The 21,125-nt window shown below is 31.0% G+C and overlaps 1 protein-coding gene across 1 annotated transcript; it reads left to right on the top strand.

Moving 5' to 3' along the window:
* The first annotated feature begins 8,433 nt into the window (after positions 1 to 8,433).
* LOC113515404 (alanine--glyoxylate aminotransferase 2-like) lies at positions 8,434 to 20,718 on the top strand. The gene is made up of 10 exons (XM_026899597.3): positions 8,434 to 8,583; positions 8,679 to 8,756; positions 9,100 to 9,218; positions 10,569 to 10,803; positions 11,930 to 12,023; positions 12,453 to 12,667; positions 15,373 to 15,592; positions 17,870 to 18,114; positions 18,824 to 18,998; positions 20,021 to 20,718. Exons 2-10 carry the CDS (start codon positions 8,695 to 8,697, stop codon positions 20,102 to 20,104), a joined length of 1,449 nt encoding a protein of 482 aa, XP_026755398.1. The 5' UTR covers positions 8,434 to 8,583; positions 8,679 to 8,694; the 3' UTR covers positions 20,105 to 20,718.
* Positions 20,719 to 21,125: the final 407 nt, after the last annotated feature.

Genomic DNA, 21,125 nt, shown 5'->3' with positions numbered 1-21,125 from the left:
AATTTGCCTTTGTTCAATGAGGTTTATGACAGATATACATCAAGCAAGATATATCTATTTCTGGTATAGTTAGTACATCGTATGATAGTTGTATCCAGTCCATTGTCTACTCTTCTTCTATCTTTAACTCAATGTCTCCGTATATTATTACAGATTCAAGTTATGGCCTTCGATAAAAATGGTGATAAAATATATTTGAAGGAACAAAATGAACATACATACATCTTATCTAATTGCTAATGAAGAGATTCTGATTAGTAAATAGGACAGTTACTTGCCTAATACTTTACATACTTGAACTCGAACATACTTATTCTTTTTTAAGATTTTTATATGTCTTATTAAGGCTTCGAACGAAAAAATTACCACTGGTGAGTGCCTACATTCAATAGTAGTTTATTATTTATTGAGTAAATAATCTGTATCTCTTGTTTTCAGACATAACTGTCCTTCATATATTATATTTAAGTACTTATTAACTTCTAAGACGGAAAACATATCAAAGAGAAATTTTGTGTAAAAGTAGGCTGCCCACGCAGCCTCTGCCCATTCGTGTTTCTGCCGTGGAGCTGCTGTGATTGCGTCGCTGTGTTTGGTTTGAAGCGTGAGCATATGGTAGTGAAATTACAGGGAACCAACACTCAATGAGTAGGCATCTCCGTGTATGAAGAAAAAGCAGTTGACATCAGGTCTAATAAGTGACGAAATGGCCTAGGCCTGCTTTTGAGACCGTATCTAATCTACATAATTTTCTAAGGCTAAAGAAGACTCAGCTATTAAAAAAATCGCTATTACTGACTTATGCGTTGTTATTTTTGATAATTATGATTATTTAATTGAGCTGTGTTCTGAAACCAAAAATGTCTTTGTATTACTATCGGGTCATAATAGGTTTTGTATGTAAGTTTGTATAGGCGGTTTTCTTTTTTTTATATATTTTGTTGTAATAATGATTTGACAAATTTCGATGAAATGCGGTGTCATGTGAGACAAGTGGGTATGTCGATCTTGGATTAACATATAGAATTTTTTATCACAGCAATGTGTTCCTGTGGAATATATTTAATTATCATAATTGAAGCACTAGCAAACGGGATCTAGTGATTAACACCAGATGCAGTATGGATATTAATGTAAATCAACAATAGTGTAATCAAAATGTGTTATCTATAATTAAAGTATCTATATTTGTTGTTAACATGTTTATCTAAGTACTATTTCATTACTAGGCTGAGACGATAATGTTTAATAGCGAAGAGGCCGCATGTATCTCACGATACTAAAGCGTGACTTGCACGTGAGTCAAACAAATCAGCGTCAGCGTGTTGCGCATTATTGTTAAACGCTTTATTAAAACCAGTTAGAAGCTGAAACTACAGAATGGGTAGGTAAGTAAATAAAGGTCTACTGAAATAAAGAGAACTCGATATGTAGCTGGATCGATCTGGATCAAGCCGTATTGTTGTAACATTAAAAGTAAATACACGTTTAATTAGATATGTAAATACTCGATATTTTTTTGATGGGTGAAAATGGTATGGTAACCTCGCTTGCGCTAACGTTAAATACTAGTTTATGAATGGATACCATCAGTTTTAGAATAACCAAATAGGAATAACGGATCATTTAATAAATGCAAAATAGGTCCGTACCTAGGTTTATCCTTTTGTTTTCATTTTCTCATGTTATGAGATTTAAATGCCATCTGCGATCTACTTATCTACTTAAATCAGGGCCTCTGAAATTTGCATCATCTGAGGGTCTTTACATAGATAACGACTCGGGTAAAAACGACTCTGTCTATCCATGTATTTTCTATACTTCAAATATTTTGGTAGATAAACATGTAAAATATTAAAAAAGAAGAAAAAAAAAAACACGGTAAGTACAGAATAAACTGTGTTACATGCACGGTTGCCTTAATATACTTAAGTATTATATTACGAGCAATTATGACGAAGACCCAGATATATTTATCGATTGTATGTATATGTCACAATTTCATATAATTAGTTTCTGTTCTGATATTTTACTGACCTACATCTGTGCCTATATTGAATAAATAAGTAATATATGGAATAGTGGATTAATGGAATATATTGCCGTGTGTATCCCAGCATAGAACGGGCCACCCCTTCCTATCCCGATGGGCAGCAAACCTAACTGCGGTTGCCAACCCGTCTGCCAAGCGTGGCAGTTACTGGCAAAACTAGCCTTATGGGGAATGCTTATGTCCAGCAGTGGACAGTTAACGGCTGAAATAATAATGTAATATGATGAAAAGTAGTAATCGTACGTAGCTTATAGACATGAACAGTGCTAGTATAGGATTCTTATAGAGCTTCAAAATCTTTAAAAACCATGCAATATAAATACGATCAAATGATACCTATTGGAAACAAATATCACTCGTGGGTAATTTCGATAGCAAGGGTAATGACGTTGACTTTTTGAACTTGAATGGTTGTGGACCGGACGAAATCTAGTTTGAAGAGGTTTTTATTTACTTTAAAATATAATATGGGCGCCGTATTTAACTCATATTGTAATAGAAATATAAAATTTCAGATAACAAATAGACCGCTAAGTACCTACTAATGCAAAAGGCAAAATAATTTTGTTACTAAGTAGGTGGTAGTAGTATTTGTTAAGATAGTAACGTAGATAATAATATTTAGTAAATTATATATGTATTTAATCGTAAAATCTTATACCTAATATTATACCATATAATATATAGTCAATTACACTACCTATTACATTTGGAAATGCCATTATAAGGACGAGATTTTTTGACTAACGGATAATTTCAAATCAAAATTTTCATACCTCAAGTTGATAATGTTTGGATTTTATCTTGGACTTAAAAAAAAAATAGTGTACACAATTTTTGAATATGATTTTAAAATTCACTCTGTAGTACATTAAAATGTTGAGAATTAAATATAGTATAATATGAAAATATTATTTTCATTAAATTCTGTAATTATTATCATATATAAATATTATTATAGGTAAATTAAAATGATAATTCATTATAGAGCCATATTTACACTTATTACAATTTAGAAATAATGTAGAATCGTGTAATTTCTTTGTTTTGCTCCCTCTTAGATTGCAGAGATGAAGGGGATTTAAGTAATTAAGTAAATGAGTAGGTATTTGTGTAATTTTCCAACGTTACCTAAGTAAATGGATTTAATTAAATAAAAGATTTCACGCGTCACAGTGCAGTATATCTAGCTGCCTACTATCTTCATGTAAAGGGACTCTAACACGGTCAAACAATTTGAATCAAACCTTACCTAGTTTGACGAAATATTTGATGGTCTGAAGGCTTCTAAAATATATCTGCACGGTTTGGAGATTCAATTCATTTGATTTATTTTAATTTTATTATATTAATACTTAACATCAATAAATGTTATGATATTCTTGATGTTGGTTTTTACACATGAGGTTACATTCAAAGAAAGTTATAGAAATCTGAAAAAAATTGACTATTTAAAGATAATAAAATGACGGCTTTTAAGATAAATATATTATAATGGCAAATAAGCTGATGGCCCACCTGATGGAAAATAATTGTCGCAATAGACATGAACAGAACCATTGATAAATATAACAAAAACACTATCAAACAATAATTAAACTCGCTAAATTTTGATAAATCGCTCAAATTAACGCAATAAAAATCTAAATGGTTTGATTCAAACCAGAATTTACGTGTTTCGAACATTTACAGTTTGATCGTCTTTGGGGACTCTTAATGTGAATAAAGATAGGTAGGTAGGTACGTTCAAGTTTATTGATCTTTAATAAATAAAATGATGACATAAATATGGCGAATTTGTATTTGTTTAACGTCACCAAACAAACCTGTGACATTAACGACACTACTGCGATAATTTCTAGCGCCGTTATTTATAGATGGAAAATTCTGTAGGCAGGATTACCGTACAAATAGGTATATGTGTTTGTTTGCGATTGTGTTATTTTACGTTTGACTATTACTTGACACTATCATTTTGCGTATAAACAAAGATGTTCTATTTATAAAATAAGTACTGGCAGCAAATAAGAATTTTTTAATATTTTTTTATTCTTATTTTTTTTTTTGCAATTATATGATTATTTGAGGTCGATGCGGTGTTTTTTTAATAATCCCTAATAAGTAATCTGTGGCTACTTACATTTCTTCAGGCGTGTTGTTGAAATATTAAAGGCAAGTCAGTTAGTCCACAGTTTTCCGTACGGTCTTTGCATAGAATGGGCTACCCTTCATTTTCCATGGATGTCGTAAGAGCTGACTAAGGGATTTTAATGGTCGAGTGATTGACAGCAGTATCGTTCTCAAAATGTCATCAAAGCCTAATTGCGATTGCTAACCCGCTTACTAAGCATGGCAAATACTGGCAAAACCCCTATATGAGGGTAGTCTTTAATGGATGATGATTGAATGGTAACCCCACCTGCGCTAATGATATACGCGGGCGGGGTACCAGTGAGGGATGATAGGTGGGAATGAAAAGGCCAGTTAGCCATTATTATGAATATACCTGGAATATAGCACGATGGATTCCAGGGGAGACCACATTGAGGTTGATCTGACAGGGTATATTGTTAGCAATCAGACTCGTAGTCCACATTATTAATAATACCTTCCCCTTTCTCCTTATGGGGGAGGATTATGTTCAGCAGTGGATATTTATAAGCTGATATGACTAACAATCCTTTTCCCCTCTCGTTGTCTAGTTAGTAACAGGCTGAGTCAGGTTGACTCGAGTGCCGATACGAATGTCTACTGGTACTCAAGAATTCAATATACAGAATTCGGATATACGATATTCGAATACAGGTTTCGAGTACTGTACTATTCGAATACTAGTCTTTTGTGTAACGTTTATTTTGTAATCGATTGAAAAATTACTTAAGACTATTGAAATATTCGAATAGTCAATTCGGGCAAGTATTCCAGTGCTTGTTCGAGTCCTTAGACTCAAATCAAAATTAGATGCTTTTTTAACAAATACCTTAGTACTCAAATAGGATACAAAAAACACTACAGGGTATCCTACAAACTCAAAACTTTGTAATAAAAAATTTAAGATTGTTACAGTCAAGTTATTATAATGTCATATTTACCAGAGGAAGACTTTGTACAGAAGTCGTTTGCTTGGGCACCTTTGACACATTCGTATTTCTACCGTGAAGCAATTATGTTTGCATGGCTGTTTCGGTTTGAAGGGTGGGATATGGCAGTGAATTTACAGGGTACCAACAGAGAAATAACACCTGAGTCCTCAGGAATGGCAACGCAATGGGAGGTGTCATGGGCGAAATAGTAAACTCTGTTATGTCAATGGTACTGCTCATGTCTATAGGCGACGGTTATCACTTTCCATCGGGTGGGCCGTCAGCTTGTTTGCCATTCTAAGTGGCATAAAAAAATGTCGCTAATATTAGTGCCCCGCTCTTGCGATGAATGTGTATACACAATATAGCTAGTGTCTCATAAATGCTAAACATATCTTTATATTAAATATAAATATTCCTTGACGACTCTTATCATTACGTTGACCATACCTTTACATGATATTATCTCAACGGAATAATTATCACTTTAATAATAGATTTAGTTATACACAATCATATAAATTATATAACCTTAAATTAACCCAGAGACAATTTGGTAGGTAAGCAACAATATATACCTATAGAATAAAACTTCATAACAAATATGATATTTTTTAGATACTTTACATTTACTATACGAAGTACATCGTAATCGTTGTACTTCGGTTATACTTTCTTCTGACGGTGCTAATACCTATTCATAGTTAAATATAGCAAATGTTCGTATATTAAAAGATTTTTTTAATATTATATCTTGCCATAAATGTATAATATTTGTTATTATAATTACTTAAAATTTGTATCTTTAATAATATTTATTGTTATTATTAATTGGAAAATGCATGCAACATGATGCACAAACAGAGCCATGCGACCGTGATGCTCTGTATATGACCAAGGGTTTAAAAAGTTTACATTACACAAATTATAATAGGATTTGCTTTGTATATCCTGCCAAATTTAGTAGGCCGTTTGCGCTGAGGGCATTATACTAACAGACTAGTACATTTACATCGGTGGGTTATAAAAAACAAATACTCGTGATGATTCGTTCACAATGACTTTTTTAACTCCCATGCCAACATTACATAATTAATGATTAGCTGTTATTGGCATTTGGCGTTGTTATTGGGTCTATATCTTAACTAATAGCCGCTAACATTAGATTAGGATTTTATTTGTGAAATAATAATAAAAACAAAATGAAAAAAGTTAGGCTGCCTTTATGGTAATCATAGTATCTCGAAAGTCTAAAGTTCAGTGGTTCTATAAATTTGATATGTAAGAGTTGTAAAAAAGAAACTAGAAGACACAACAACTAAAATCTAATGGTATATATAACTGCTACATTTATAAAGTAAAGAATAAGCATGATATCTGACTGCATATTTTGATATAATATGAATATTTGGACATTTTGTTGACCATACTTTTGAGTCAATTTCGCAATTTAATAGGGTTCGCCGACTGTTTTAACTGATAAGGGTTCTTTACTAATTTGATATGGTATCAAGCGGAAATTTATTTTAAAAAATAATATACATATTTGTTACTTGAATATATATTTAGTGCAGTACAATGTCTGACATAAGAGGCGTAACGTTTTGGGGTCAGCTCAGATTAAGTAAGTGGTTCACATATGATTTTGGTTAGCTCAGTATACGGTTGATATTACGAGCGAATTGAGAATTTTCTCCTTTTCCATTGGAAGTCGCGGTTGCAGTCTGCCTCTAGCCTTATAGAAACTATTGGTTATGAAATAAAAGTTGACTCTAATATTTTGAACATACGGTTGAAGTTAGTATAACAATTATACGGAAGTTTGTAGAGGTGTTCGACTACATTCTGAGTTTAGGCCTCATCGTTTTTGTTTGTTTACGCTGATCCTTATTTTTTTAAATTGGCCAAGTTATTTATTATGAACAATATTTATATTTTATATTGTGGTATACTTTGTCTTCCGTACATAGATTAAGGTAATTTTCTCCAGCTGATCCGTCAACTTGTTTGACATTCACATTAGAAAATTTATTTTACCGACTAGCAACACTGCAATCTATTATCATTATAAATGTATTTCTTCTATAAAGTTAAAAATGAGTAATACTAATCGATGGTTACGAATAATATTACAAACACATTATTTTGAAATATTTATTACTTCTATATATAATTTAATTATAATTAAATTGACCTCAGTAATATTAGTAAAATTATTCCTAATTTTAGGCCATTAACTATTTACAAAAATGAAATAAGTAATATTTTTTCCATTAATTTATGACTAATAAAGAAAAAAATTGAACTTGCACAAAACAAAACCGGTTGATGGCACTCATTCCTAGGTTCTAAATCAACTTTAATATAAAACAGATTTTTTTTAAACTCACTAATTTAATCTAGACTTTTAATTGTATTAAAATGTTATAAGACAATTTAGATATTTCGTTTTCTAAATCAAATAAGCCGACATTGAACTCTAGACATCCCTTTAGACAAAGGACGTGAATTTATACGTGCATACATGTGTGTTTACCATAAGAGTAAATATGTCTTTACATAGTGTTATTATCGTATTTATGCAAATATCATGTTTACATGCTTACCTACGCTGATTAAATAATGTCCGTATGTACATAATATGACATTCTACTAAATTTATAATGGTGAAAGTGTGAAGATCTTTAAATATTTGTTATTTACCTACTCATTAGGAATATTTTGTTTTCAGCTATTCCTAGGGGAAAACAATAAAAACACAAATAAGTATATAAATACAAAGGGGAAACTGAAAACAAGTAAAAAACTAGGTGCATTTGAATATATATATATATATATGCACCTACTTTTTATAAAAAATAACCGAATTCAGTTACAAGAAAATAAGTTTTTTAACCCAGAATCTAAGGAAATATCAGTTTACAAAGAGATACGCGCAGAAACGCTATTCCTCAGGTACTCCTTCTTTAAAGTCTTTTAAAAAGAAACTAAAGAGGGAAGAAAAAATAATTATTGGAATACGTTCTATTTTTAAATTTTATATTGAATATTATTTTTGTCTATGTATTTGCCGGTATTTATAATTTCTTTTACCTATATCACGTGTAAGCATAATAAAAATACGATTCATATGTATTGCCCTTAACGCCCATGCATGTGCCGTGTGCCCCATAGCATGTTGTCATCGCCGCCGCGTGGTCGCTGACTTACCGTGATGTATTCTTATCAGCACTGATAACACTATTACGGATGCTTTTGTTTTTATTGGACTTGCGGAGGGCGCGCCTCTGCCCGCCTCTATAAAATAGAGTAACCGCTAACGTAATGCAGCATTCTTTGCTCGTTCTTTGCTTGTGACGCATCACGTCACACGCTTCCTCACAGCATAACACGCCCCCATCGCTATCCATTCACATTGTAGTATTCATTCATTCTATTTATAAGTTGGTAAGCTTCTGTTTGTATTAATGAGTAATTGTACATTGTGTACATATTTTTTTAATTTTTTATTTGTGTCAACTATTTAATTTATTAATTTTCAGATAATAATCAAATACAATGGCTTATTTACAATCGATGCCTAAATCTGAAACTATCAGGCTCCGGGAGAAACATGTCGGGTGAGTGACGTATTTTTAATTTTGGTCGAGATTTTTGATACTGTATTTTTTGTGTATTTAATAAAAAAAGTAAGTAATATTTTGTGCCTTAATGTTGTATTATTAGGATTTTATTATTAATATTTGTTAAAAAAATATTATATGTAATACGATAATCACGACTTCATCCCTGATACAAATACAATAAATTTTTTAGCTTTGCATGCGATTCGATTGATTCAGTATTTTATTAAACCGTAACAAATAGATATGTTTTCGCATTCCGATATTAATATGGGTATGTAAAGATATTTTATTTAAATAATATTTTATATTATTATAAAGGTATTTTTGTTGCTAACAGAGCTGCATGCCAGCTGTTCTTCCGTTCATCCCCCCTGAAAATCGTCAGGGGTGTCGCTCAGTTTATGTATGACGAAACGGGCGAGAGGTATTTGGACTGCATCAATAATGTGGCTCACGGTATGTAAATATTTTATTTGAAGATTTGTAGCTTTAGTAGTAAAATATGGCTTTATCACTCTTGACGCAGATCACTCTTGATCGCTACGAACAACGATTTCCAAATTTTGAAATAATGTCATAATAAAATCTTAATAATTAAAATCACAAACTACCAAAATAAATTAATTTAATTTCAAATAATTTCACGTGATGTTCCGTTCTTTTGTCTTATTTTTCTATATCTTTAAGAGGTTAAAAATGTGGAAAAACTAAGAATATAAAAGAATAAATAATACAAGAAATTAAACCTGTCATAAAAGACTGGTTGAAATAATTTAACATCAATAATACTAATTTATGTTTAATAGCTGACCATTAGACCAGCAAATTAAAAATTTTAATAAATGAATTTAATTTAATTGAAATATATTTCTTATCATAAAAACTAAAAGACAAAATAGCAAAATCAGATCAACTATACAACAAAATTAAAGATCAACTACTTATCTATGTGTGAAGCTAGGGGTTGCTAGTATTAATTAAATAACAAAAACAAAAACAATTTTGAATAACAAAAACAAAATTTAATCAATGAGTACTGAAAGTTCCTAGATAAGTCGAACTCGAAAATGTCCCTTACATTATTTAGATGGTTGTGTACGGCACGAAACCTCTACGTGCATATTATCTTCAAGACGTCCAATGTCCGTGTCCTACTTACTTATATTCAAATAAATGTTAACTAGACGTTCTAGTCTGCCATTAGATATTTAAAGTGTGTAAATAAAAAAAAAATAATTAAATAACACATAAAGTATTTTTAATTTTTTTTATATGACATCAGAATGGCAATTAGGCTGTGTCACTTCATCTGATGAAAACTGAAGGTTCTATCTCTGAAAACTGAAATTTTTTATGTTCAACAGAATTATTTGGATTTACTATGGTATTATGCATGACCTTGCTTGTTTTAGCGTTGCTTAATTAAGATCTACTATATGTATCAATAGCTTTTTATATGTATTGCTTGGGTAGGTACTAATAACAGATATAAGACAAATAAAAGTAATCTTAAGGAGTGGCGATGCTTTAGTGCATTTAGTTGTTCAAGCAACGGTCACTATTTATTGCTAGCTGTATCCCGCGTCTTCGTCCTCGAAAATTTGTATATAAACCATATACTAAATTTTATTCAAATCCGCTCAGAAGTTTTTGCGTGAAAGAGTAACAAACATTCATTCATCCATCGTTACAAACTTTCGCATTTACTATATTAAAAAAAGTAGCCAATCCCTTTATAATTTCTAATAAAATAAAAAAGTTCAATTGTAAAAGCCTAAGAAAATTTAATTTTTGTTTGTCCATTAGTTGGCCACTGTCATCCACATGTCGTGGAAGCTGGCAGAAATCAAATGTCTCTTATATCAACCAACAATCGTTATCTACATGATGAACTGGTCATCCTCGCCGAGAGACTCGTGAAGACATTACCTGAACCACTGTCAGTTTGTTTCTTCGTCAACTCCGGATCGGAGGCCAATGACCTAGCATTAAGATTGGCTAGGATTTACACTAAGAACAAAGATGTTGTAACTTTGGATCAGTAAGTTCCTATTCTTTAACTCTTTATTTCATAAGTTCGGTTTTGGGGCTATTCGGTTGTTAATTGCGTGACAGTACGTTGAGAGGTGAAAGCGTTGGCAAAAAATAATACTTTATGTTATTTTTGTAATTTGTAAACGCGCGTATTTAGGAATGTTTTCCAAAGGACGGCTCACGAAGGGAAATGTCAATCGTTTTGAAATCATATTTACAGTTAAATGAACAAGTAATTTGTGTTATAACAAATATAATTTGATTTACATTTTCTTTCTGAGAACCTCCAAAAAAGTTAGAAAGATGGGTTTTCATATTTATGAATGTTACTATGTTAAATTTTGATACTTATAATAAATAAAAATACTTCAAGTATAATTGAGGTAACATACACAGCTTATTCTTGAGAGTATGCTGCGTATAATGATTTATGTACACCCATCTTGTTTGTAGTAAACATTTCGTTATGCTTTAATTTAAATGGATGTAGATAAGAAGCTATGTCAATAACCTCGCGAAAGCTTGGATAGAAATAAATAAAATTTTAATTAAGTACAATGACGGAATTATTTCGGTTTACAGTTACAAATGGATATTGATAAAATGTTAACATACATTGTTAATATTAGACATAAAATTTACTAATGCTTTGAAGATGTACCATTGTTAATAGTTGTATATTATTGCAAATCTAAGATTTTATACGTATATAATATCATACTATACATCTTTATTGTATAGGTTATAACAATATAAGAACAATATCTTTTTCAATTTATCCAGAACTATGGATAAAATTGAAAAAGATTTTTAGAAGAGTATGGTAGACCTTATCTGCGTCCAAAAATAAGTATGAATAAGTAGATTGAAAATTATAAAATTCCACTTTATAGACAACCCTATTATTTCATATTTTTTCTAATTTTGAATTTCTCTCGCTCTCTTTCTCTCTCTCTGTCTCTCTGAAAATGTTTAATTTTGAAAATGTTCCTAAATATTTAAAAAAATAAAACGCACAGAGTAATATTTAATATGCCAACAAATATTGAGTGAATGGTGTATGCATGTTTCTTGTCGTTACTTCGAGATACTCGAAGTGTTTTTAGGGTGCTACTAGCGCCTGTTTGTTACAGCGCTTATCATGGTCACCTTACGTCTATGATCGATGTCTCTCCCTACAAACTGAACCTACCCGGAGGCCCCGAGAAGCCAGAGTGGGTTCATGTGGTAAGTTAGTCACGTATTCGATGTCTCAACGTGGGTCCGCACCTTAACTTGGTCCCATTATGTTCGTAGGAATAAAAGAACAGATAATTTAATTTTGGCGAACCCATCTTTGCCGCGTTTTATTTCTATTAAATAAGAGTTTCGCTCAACTTATGTAATGGATAAATCAAAACATTTTCCTTGTAAAATATGAGTAAATTTTAAACCATTAGTCGGAAATTCCGCTCCATTTAATCAACTGTTAATTATTTACTATTTTTATGGACTTTTTGACATATTTCAATATTCTATGATCTAGGTCATAAATAAATAGAATGGAACATGGTTGAATAACTTCAAATTAAAAATAGTTAAAAAATTTAATAATCAAAAGAGTATTTTCAATTTTAAAGCATTAGACAATTATCTAATACTATTAACATCACACAGGCGCCAGTTCCTGATGTATACAGAGGAAAATACACATATCCGAATGACTCTCAATCTGAAGGGGAGCTAGCAGAAATGTACGCGGTTGAAGTTGACAAGATATGCAAAGAGATCGTTAAGAAAAATGGCGGCGTATGCGCCTTTATAGCGGAAAGCTTGCAGAGCTGCGGTGGACAAATCATACCTCCTGATGGATACATGAAACGCGTATATGAGTAAGTATCTTATTAATATTATAAATTTGAATTTTTGTATGTCTGTTACTCAATTATGCTTAAATGGCTGAACGGAAATTTAATACACCCGATAGGTTATATCCTAAAATAAAACACAGAATATTTTATACACTGATTCATGGGGCAAAGCGACAAACAGCAATTTTTTTAATAATAATAATGTTAGCTCATTTGTTATCTATAAGGATTACGATTAGTACATTTCCTTTATGCAACTTAGAATGGCAGAGTGTTAACCATCGCCTGTATACTTTAATATAATCATGGATATTGTTTTTTTCTATACCACTGAGGTGGCAAATAAGCATACGGCCCACCTGATGGTAAACGGTTACCGTAGCTTATGAACGCCTGCAATACCAGAGGTATTACGCGTGCGTTGCCGACCCTGAAGAAACCTCTTTACCCCCCTTTTGAAGAACCCCATGCTGTTGTCTCTTGGGAAAACCTCGGCAGGGAGCTCATTCTATAACCATTGTCATTCTTGAGGATTATGGTGTTATCGATTGATTGTATTATGGTTTGTGCTACTACTGAAAAATGAATATTTATAAATTAAAAATTAATGTAAAAAATGTAATAAAAAATATTCATTTGTATAGAAGGATAATCTATATATTTTTATAGTGATTACAATATATTAAATAAGTTTGTTCTAATTTTAAATAACCACTAATTGATATTGATAAATATTTGCTTCTTCACTATCAATCTTACAACTCATTCAAAAGTCACAATTTATGAATACTAAGAATATCTTTGATTTACATTACATGACTACGTGTGAAAAAAAAGCACAAGCTTTATTTTTAATCGAAAGGAACGCGTCCAAATTAATATTCACATGTGTAGATGACGCCATAGATTACGATGTAACTTGCTAATATTAAAAGATAACTACAACTACACAATAATAATGAGAATATTGCGTAGTATATGCTCTTAATTGTTCTAACCATTTTGGTTAGTGACGTGTAAGTTGTATATATAAAGAGACTTTATTTTTGTTTTTCATTAATATGTCTCTAAATTTTAATAACAATGGCAGGACTGTAAAGTTTATATTTTCTGAATGACGGCAATTTATTTAAACAGCATCCGTAACATAAATATATCTAAACTGATGTTTCTATATGTATATCTATGACTTTATAAAGCATTGGGTTGATAATTGCTGAATAATAGATAAAGTTATCAAACCTTAAGTTTCGCAGTATTATAGTATTATATTACTTTGAGAGTTTATAATAAAATCAGTCAGGCGGAAAAGTTTATTATCTACAAAATACATACAAACGACCTAGCTTGTTTTAACCGGTTAAATGTTTCTACTATTTGTGGAAGAATCTTTTGTAGAGATAACGATGTTTAATATCGCTATTTTGTCCCATTTATAAAAGATATCTGTTATCAAATTCTAGCTTATTAAATAATATTAGGTAAATTTATTTTGTAAGTACCCATGCACCGAATATCAATAAAGGCTTACACTATGAATTACTAGATTTTTTTTTATACCACTGAGGTGGCAAAACTCTTGGGAAAACCTCGGCAGCTCATTCTATAATCTGAGTGTTCGTGGGAGGAAACATCTCTGAAACCGCGCAGTACGCGACCATTGAGGCTGTAGGACATGAGTATGAACTCCCTGTCGATGGCGAGCCGTACGATGGTAGAAAGCGGCTGTGGGCATCATATTGAACAATTCCTCTGAGCACAATCCATTGTACAGGCGGTAGAACACGCAGAGTGAAGCAAATTATTATTAGATCATTTGTATTATCTTAGTTAACATTCGAATGACATGAGTTAATAGGTAGGTATACTAGTATATTAGTTTAGGTTATCATTATACTTATTGAGAAATGATGGCTACTAACAGTCATAATTATTAATCCTAATTATATATGTCATCATCATCATTCCAAGTTTATGATATGTCATATATCACAACTGGGAAAAATACCATTCTTAATTATATTTATTTATTATGGTCATTGGATATGATGTACTATTTTTTGTTCTTCTTTCCAAATCGACTCGATTTTTTATATTTTGAATTTATGTTGCCTGTACAATCGTATTATATTAGTTATAAGTTTGTATGAAATGCGTAACATAGCATAAACAGTCGTGTTTGTTAGAAAACTGTGGTGATAATGAGTGATAAATAATCCTACAGGCCTTATTTAACGCACTTATGGAAGATTTTCATTTGTGTCTATAGATTAGCTGGTTACTGATAATATCTGACTCCGAGCTGCATGTTTGTTATGACAGTAATTATCTATCTATCTAAATAAAGCTTAACACAATAATGATTATATTTAAATATTGAAATCTGCTCAATTAAATGATCATCTTGTATTTATATGTCGTCAATTATGCTGTTAAAAGATTTTGGTCATAGAGACAAGAATGTGACATTTTTTAATGAGTTCTAATTGAGTCGATTTAGATTTTTTTTTAATAATGTGTATCTGTTCTATATTTTTAAAAATTAAATGAATAAAAGAAGGAATAGGTTCTCATTTTGAGGATATTTTTATTGTGTGTAACATACACATACATACACACACAGATACACAATATCTTTTGCTATCGGTAGCGTTTAATCCCTTGTTGGATAATTATATATATACATTTATACATTATTATAATTGTCATCTTATATTTATTTCTAGGCATGTTCGAGAGGCGTCAGGTGTTTGTATTGCTGATGAAGTCCAAGTGGGCTTCGGGCGTGTTGGGACCCACATGTGGGCTTTCGAGACCCAAGATGTGGTACCTGACATAGTGACTATAGGCAAACCAATGGGCAACGGTCACCCTGTCGCTGCTGTTATCACAACACCAGAAATCGCAAAGAGTTTTGCTGATACTGGTGTGGAATATTTCAATACGGTAATTTCCTTTAATTGCTTGCAAATAAAATTAACATAGAAGCGTGAATTCGTGAAACAAATAGAACGTGACTTCGTTACCGGGATCCGTGTTAAACAGCAGTATAGCTATAGGAACTATCTATTGTATATGGAAACTGAATAATGGTTTGAAAAAAAATATATGAACACCACTATAATTATAGGTTGAATAGACAGACGAGTTTAGTTTTAAACATAACAATGAGTTATGGAATAATCCCCTGTTCATAAAAAAACCTCTTTTTCTAAACTTTTAGCTAATGGAGTAATTTGTCTCTTTGTAAGTAATTTATTAGTTTACACAAAAATTATGAAACACACTTAATAGTTTTAATGGGATTGTAGGATTTAGTCATTATAAATAAGGTAGTAAACATATTTGAATATAATTTAGCAACTATAAATTTAATTAATGCGCAATCTCATATATAAATTTATATTTTTATTTAGTAAGGTTACTAATATATAAAAAAAAAAATTAGACAGCGTCTGAATATGGGAGATATTTATGAAAAATTTTATATTAATAATAAAACAATAGAAGCAAAACAATATTTTTTAGAAACGTAGTCGGTTTTTCTGTCTGTATTTTTGTTCTGATATTCCGAAAATACTATTTTGCACGAAATTGGACTTGGTTTTAACAGTTATATTCTTGAAGGTCTCACTTAAAAACTACTGTATGATTTATTTTGATACGTCTATTAGAAGAGTTTTTCTACTTTAGAAATTCAGGCGTTCATAAATAAAAGCTTTAAAAACATTAAATATCTAATATAGCTGCGAATTTAGCAATTTTCTTTTTTATTTCAATTTGTAGTTTAAAAAAAAAATCACAACAAATCATTAGGTTTGTAGTAGGTTTTAATTTAATTAAAAAACTTGGAAATTGATTATACAATTCATTTATTATACTTTTATTTGATGAAATCTTAAAATATAACTACGGATAGTCGGGTTTATGGCATGTTGAAAATAAAACTCAAACATGGGTATGAGTACATAGCTATACTTAGGTATCTACAGTTATTCTTTGAATGAGTAAAATATTTAGCTAATTAATTTAACCAGGCAATTAGCTAACTTTGTAATTCCTAATTTAGGTAATTGTTACGACTATCGCACGACTACGCAACGGCCATTGCCATTAACATGTTTGATGGTCATTTGGTATTTTGAAATATCAAAGTAGATATTATATTAAGCTAAAAAGGTCCGCACAATTTACCATGTTATTTTTTTAATTTGTTTTCCTTATATCTTTATAGTTGTTCAATTTTAAACATAAATTTTCTATTTATTAGTTAGAGCACAAATCAACAAAAAGCAAAGTCACGACAAATCGTTATTAAAAACGAAAATAACTAGATATAATGATTTTTATACATATTCCTTGTTATGCATATACCTAGTAAAATATAAATATTACTTATTTTACTAAAATATGACAATTATGCATAAGCACCCATATACAATGTGATTGCAGCTAGATAATACCTACATACTTGATTTTTAATCGCATCGTTAAAAAAGTATGTTTGAAATATGTGTCAAGAACGCCAAAGTAAAATGTAGTATGTATAAGATACTGTTACTTTATTATTGTTTCAATGTTCGTTTACGATAGTCGAAATCGTTAAACCGATTTTAATGAAATTTTGTAATCTTGATAGATAGCATATCTGTTATCCCGATTAGAAAATGAATCCAGTCGTTACCTACTGGGTAGGGGACAAACCAACGTTTATTTATTAATTGACCCAACAGGTCAATTAATCCTACTTAATAAGTTTGTAAAGTTGTTACCTTTTAAAATATGCCCAACTAACTGTGGTTTAACTACAATTGCCAACCCGCCTAACAAGCGTGGTAATCATTAGCTCCCTAATAGGGGGAGGCCTTAGCAGTGGATAATTTTTTTTATGGATGATAATGAAATGGTAACCTAGCCTTCGCTATTGGTGTACACTGGCGGGGCATCAGTGAGGGATGGCAGATGAGAATGAAAAAGCAGATCAATTAGCCCATAGTGGTATGCACCTGGAATTCAACATGATGGTTTCCAGGGGAGGGGGCCACGTGGAGGTCGACCTAACAGGGTATACGAGTATTACTAGCAATAGAACTGCTGGTTCACATTACTAAAAATCCCTTCCACCCCTAGCAGTATGCAAAATTTCACACAAAGGATACTTTATATATTGAGTTGGGAAGACCGCGAGAAATAGCTAATTTAAATATAAATGATTTTTTACAGTACGGCGGTAATCCAGTGTCGTGCGCCATTGCGAACGCAGTCCTTGATGTCATAGAAGAAGAGCGACTGTTGGAACGAGCAACTCGTGTTGGTAGCCATTTGTTGGCCCGCTGCAATGATCTCAAACTTAAGCATAGACTGATCGGCGACGTGCGGGGGAGAGGACTATTTGTCGGTGTAGAACTAGTTACAGACAGGGAGACTAGAACACCAGCCACGGCTGAGGCTAAACATATTATTAACAGGTTTGTTTAACAAGTACATTTTGCTCTGAAAAAATTGGAACTTCAATCATCACAAAACACCAATAATGTTTCGTAGACATCTTGGTTTGTATATATTTGTATTTAAAACGAGGAATCCTGTGTGTCTACATGTAATTTTGCTTCGTAATAAGTAGATTTTTCTTCACAAAAAAAAAAAAAATACGATGGCTTCAATTGTTACACATTAATATGAGACGAATATTGAAGTAAACTCGATTGTGAAAATAATTACTTTTAATTAGTTTATTATTGGTAACGCTATCACCATATAGCTACAAATAAATACTTACAGACGAATTGAGAATCTTCTCCTTTTAAAGTAGCTTAAAATACTATAGATAATAATGTTTACAAGGAGCTTATTGTTTGAGAAACATATTTATTTATTTAAAATTCAATGCACAGTTATTTAAAATAAAGTAAGTGTACATATGGTGGATTTAACACCTAATGGATTACTCCACCAGTTAGCCATGAGGCAAACAGAAAATTCAGTAGGCGGTGCATATCTCTAACAAAAATTCTATCAAAAGATAAAAGAAATTAATAACACAAAAAGTCATGAACCATATAATATAAAGACAAATATAGAAATATAATTCTGTGTTAAAATTACTGTAAAACATCTGTAATTTGTTAGATAACTGATGTTGGCATGATATAAGTAAATTATAAATTTGATCTTCAGGATGCGAGAAGAAAAGATCCTGATTAGCCGCGATGGGCCTGACAGTAATGTGCTGAAGTTTAAACCACCAATGGTGTTTACTACCCAAGATGCTGACCGTCTTGTCGATACATTGGACAGAGTGCTGGCTGAATTGGATGGCAATAGAGCGCCTGTTACGAATCTTAAACTCGAGGTAAGCAAAAATTGTGTTGTAGTGGAAGCAGTTTGGTATGCACTGTCTGACAGCAACTAGTATGTCAAGATTGAATCCTCATTCAAAACGGATTTTTTTTTCTAAAAATCGTTTTTTTAATAATAATAGATACGGTTAAACATATGACATGGTGCCATCTAGTGTAAAATTAAGTAAAGTTAGTACTGTGAATAAATACCCACAATATATTAAATAATTAATAAAACACTTTTTTTTTTAAATATGTAGATACTTATCATATATTGGCAACATTTAGACCAATACAAACAGACATAATCATCAATAGAATTATTTGTATTATGCGGGGACTGAATTCGCGACTATCGTGAGATTTTTTATGCAACTTACAATGGCAAATAAGCTGTTGCCCTACTTGATGGAAAGTGGTAACCGTCTGTAAACAAGAATAACACCATGGACATAACAGAGCATACTGTTTCGTCCATGATACCCCTCTTACGTTACATTCCTGGGGACTAGGGTGTTATGTCTTTGTGCCTTGTAAGTTACTGCCATGTCCCATTATCCAGACCAAAACACAGTCTTGCAAATACAATTGCTTCACGGCAGAAACACAAATGGGACAGACTTATTGTAGGTAGATACTGTAACACTTATAAACACATTAATTTCTTTATAAAAGTAAACAAGTGCGCAAAAATATGTTTTGTATTTTCAATTATATTTACATACCTACAAAAATAAATTCTTGAAGACATAATAAATGAGAAGTTACATACACACATTATTAACATTACAACCATGTCAAAGTTGATATTTAGATGTTTCATAAAGAGCTGAAAATGTATACAACTGCCTAAGTGACTTACGTTAGAGGCTTTTCGATAATTTAGGAAAGTATGGATATTATATTTAATATATGAACAAAGTTAGTAACAAAACACCGCGCTTTTTTATCATTTGGTGGTAGAAGTTGTTTGTATAATTGTTTTCGATATATTGTTTTTCATTGTATAATTTGTTTTTATAATTATTTTCAGGTATTAGTCACGCCTATCAGCAAAGATATGACACAGAGTGATGCAATCGTAAATAAAAATATACAGAGCATCAAGAGTTCATGACTTTACCACACCCAATAAGTATTATCAACACTGTAAATATAGATGTATATATTTTTGTAAATATTGCTCTAATATTAAGATTAAAATATATGTTTAGAATAAAATTCAATACAAATATATTAATAATATATTAAAAACAAAATATGACAATATTTAGTTTATTTTATTGAAATAAATAATTGTTATGTGAAATGTATTGATTATACTTGTAGCTTTTAATAAACTATTGATTTCTGTTAGCATTTTTAGGCTATTTCCTTACTTGATTAAAGTAACGAAATTACGTTAAATGTAAACTTAGTTAAATGCTAATGAACTGTGGTACTTTATTTACAGACTGTACTAACTATTTTGTCTATGGAAGTATATAGAAATTCATAAAAAAATATATTACACTTTAACATTGTATGTAACTAACATCACCTGTTTTTGAGATTAAAAAAACAAAAGTTCCTTTTAATCAATTTATTATTTATTTGTGATAGCAAGTACAAACTTATCTAATACTTATAAGATTTAAGGTTAATTAAGCACAATTAATTGTCAATGTTTTATCAAATGTTCACATTTTATATGTAAACAATTCATTTATAAAATTAAAAACTAATAACCAATTTTCAAATGGTATTATTTTTTGTCAGTAAAACACACAAAAGTCTAGAGATTAAAAAGTGAAAGTTGGTTTTTATTTGTACAATTTTATTATAAAAAAATCAACTAATTAGAACTTACTTACTTGCAAGTACTAATGAATTGTTGTCTTAAAAGATAATAAATTTATGACAATTCATCTGGTACATACGTAAAAAGCAATAAAAAAAAACAAGTAAAAATATTGGTTTTAATAACATTAGTTAGGACTTCTGCTTTAAAAAAATTGTTGCATTAAGGGTCCCTCATAAAGCATTTAGGGATAGGTGATTTATTACGTTTACGTTTTTTGGCCAATTGAGTATTTTTATACTGTTTAGATGCGGGACAATAAGAACACTTGTGATAGTTAGCAGTGTGGGGCCCATTA

Source organism: Galleria mellonella, unplaced genomic scaffold (genome assembly GCF_026898425.1).
Source record: "Galleria mellonella isolate WM207_F2 unplaced genomic scaffold, CSIRO_AGI_GalMel_v1 utg173, whole genome shotgun sequence".
NCBI classification, from domain to species: Eukaryota; Metazoa; Arthropoda; class Insecta; order Lepidoptera; family Pyralidae; genus Galleria; species Galleria mellonella.
This window is presented reverse-complemented; position numbering and strand designations above follow the sequence as displayed.

What these genes read in the sequence shown, in the direction of transcription:
- LOC113515404 (XM_026899597.3), top strand. Translation starts at nt 8,695, where the DNA reads ATGGCTTATTTACAATCGATGCCTAAATCTGAAACTATCAGGCTCCGG. An exon ending in GATGTTGTAACTTTGGATCA is followed by an intron (nt 10,804 to 11,929) that starts GTAAGTTCCTAT and finishes TGTTTGTTACAG; the next exon opens with CGCTTATCATGGTCACCTTA. An exon ending in GCTAAACATATTATTAACAG is followed by an intron (nt 18,115 to 18,823) that starts GTTTGTTTAACA and finishes TTTGATCTTCAG; the next exon opens with GATGCGAGAAGAAAAGATCC.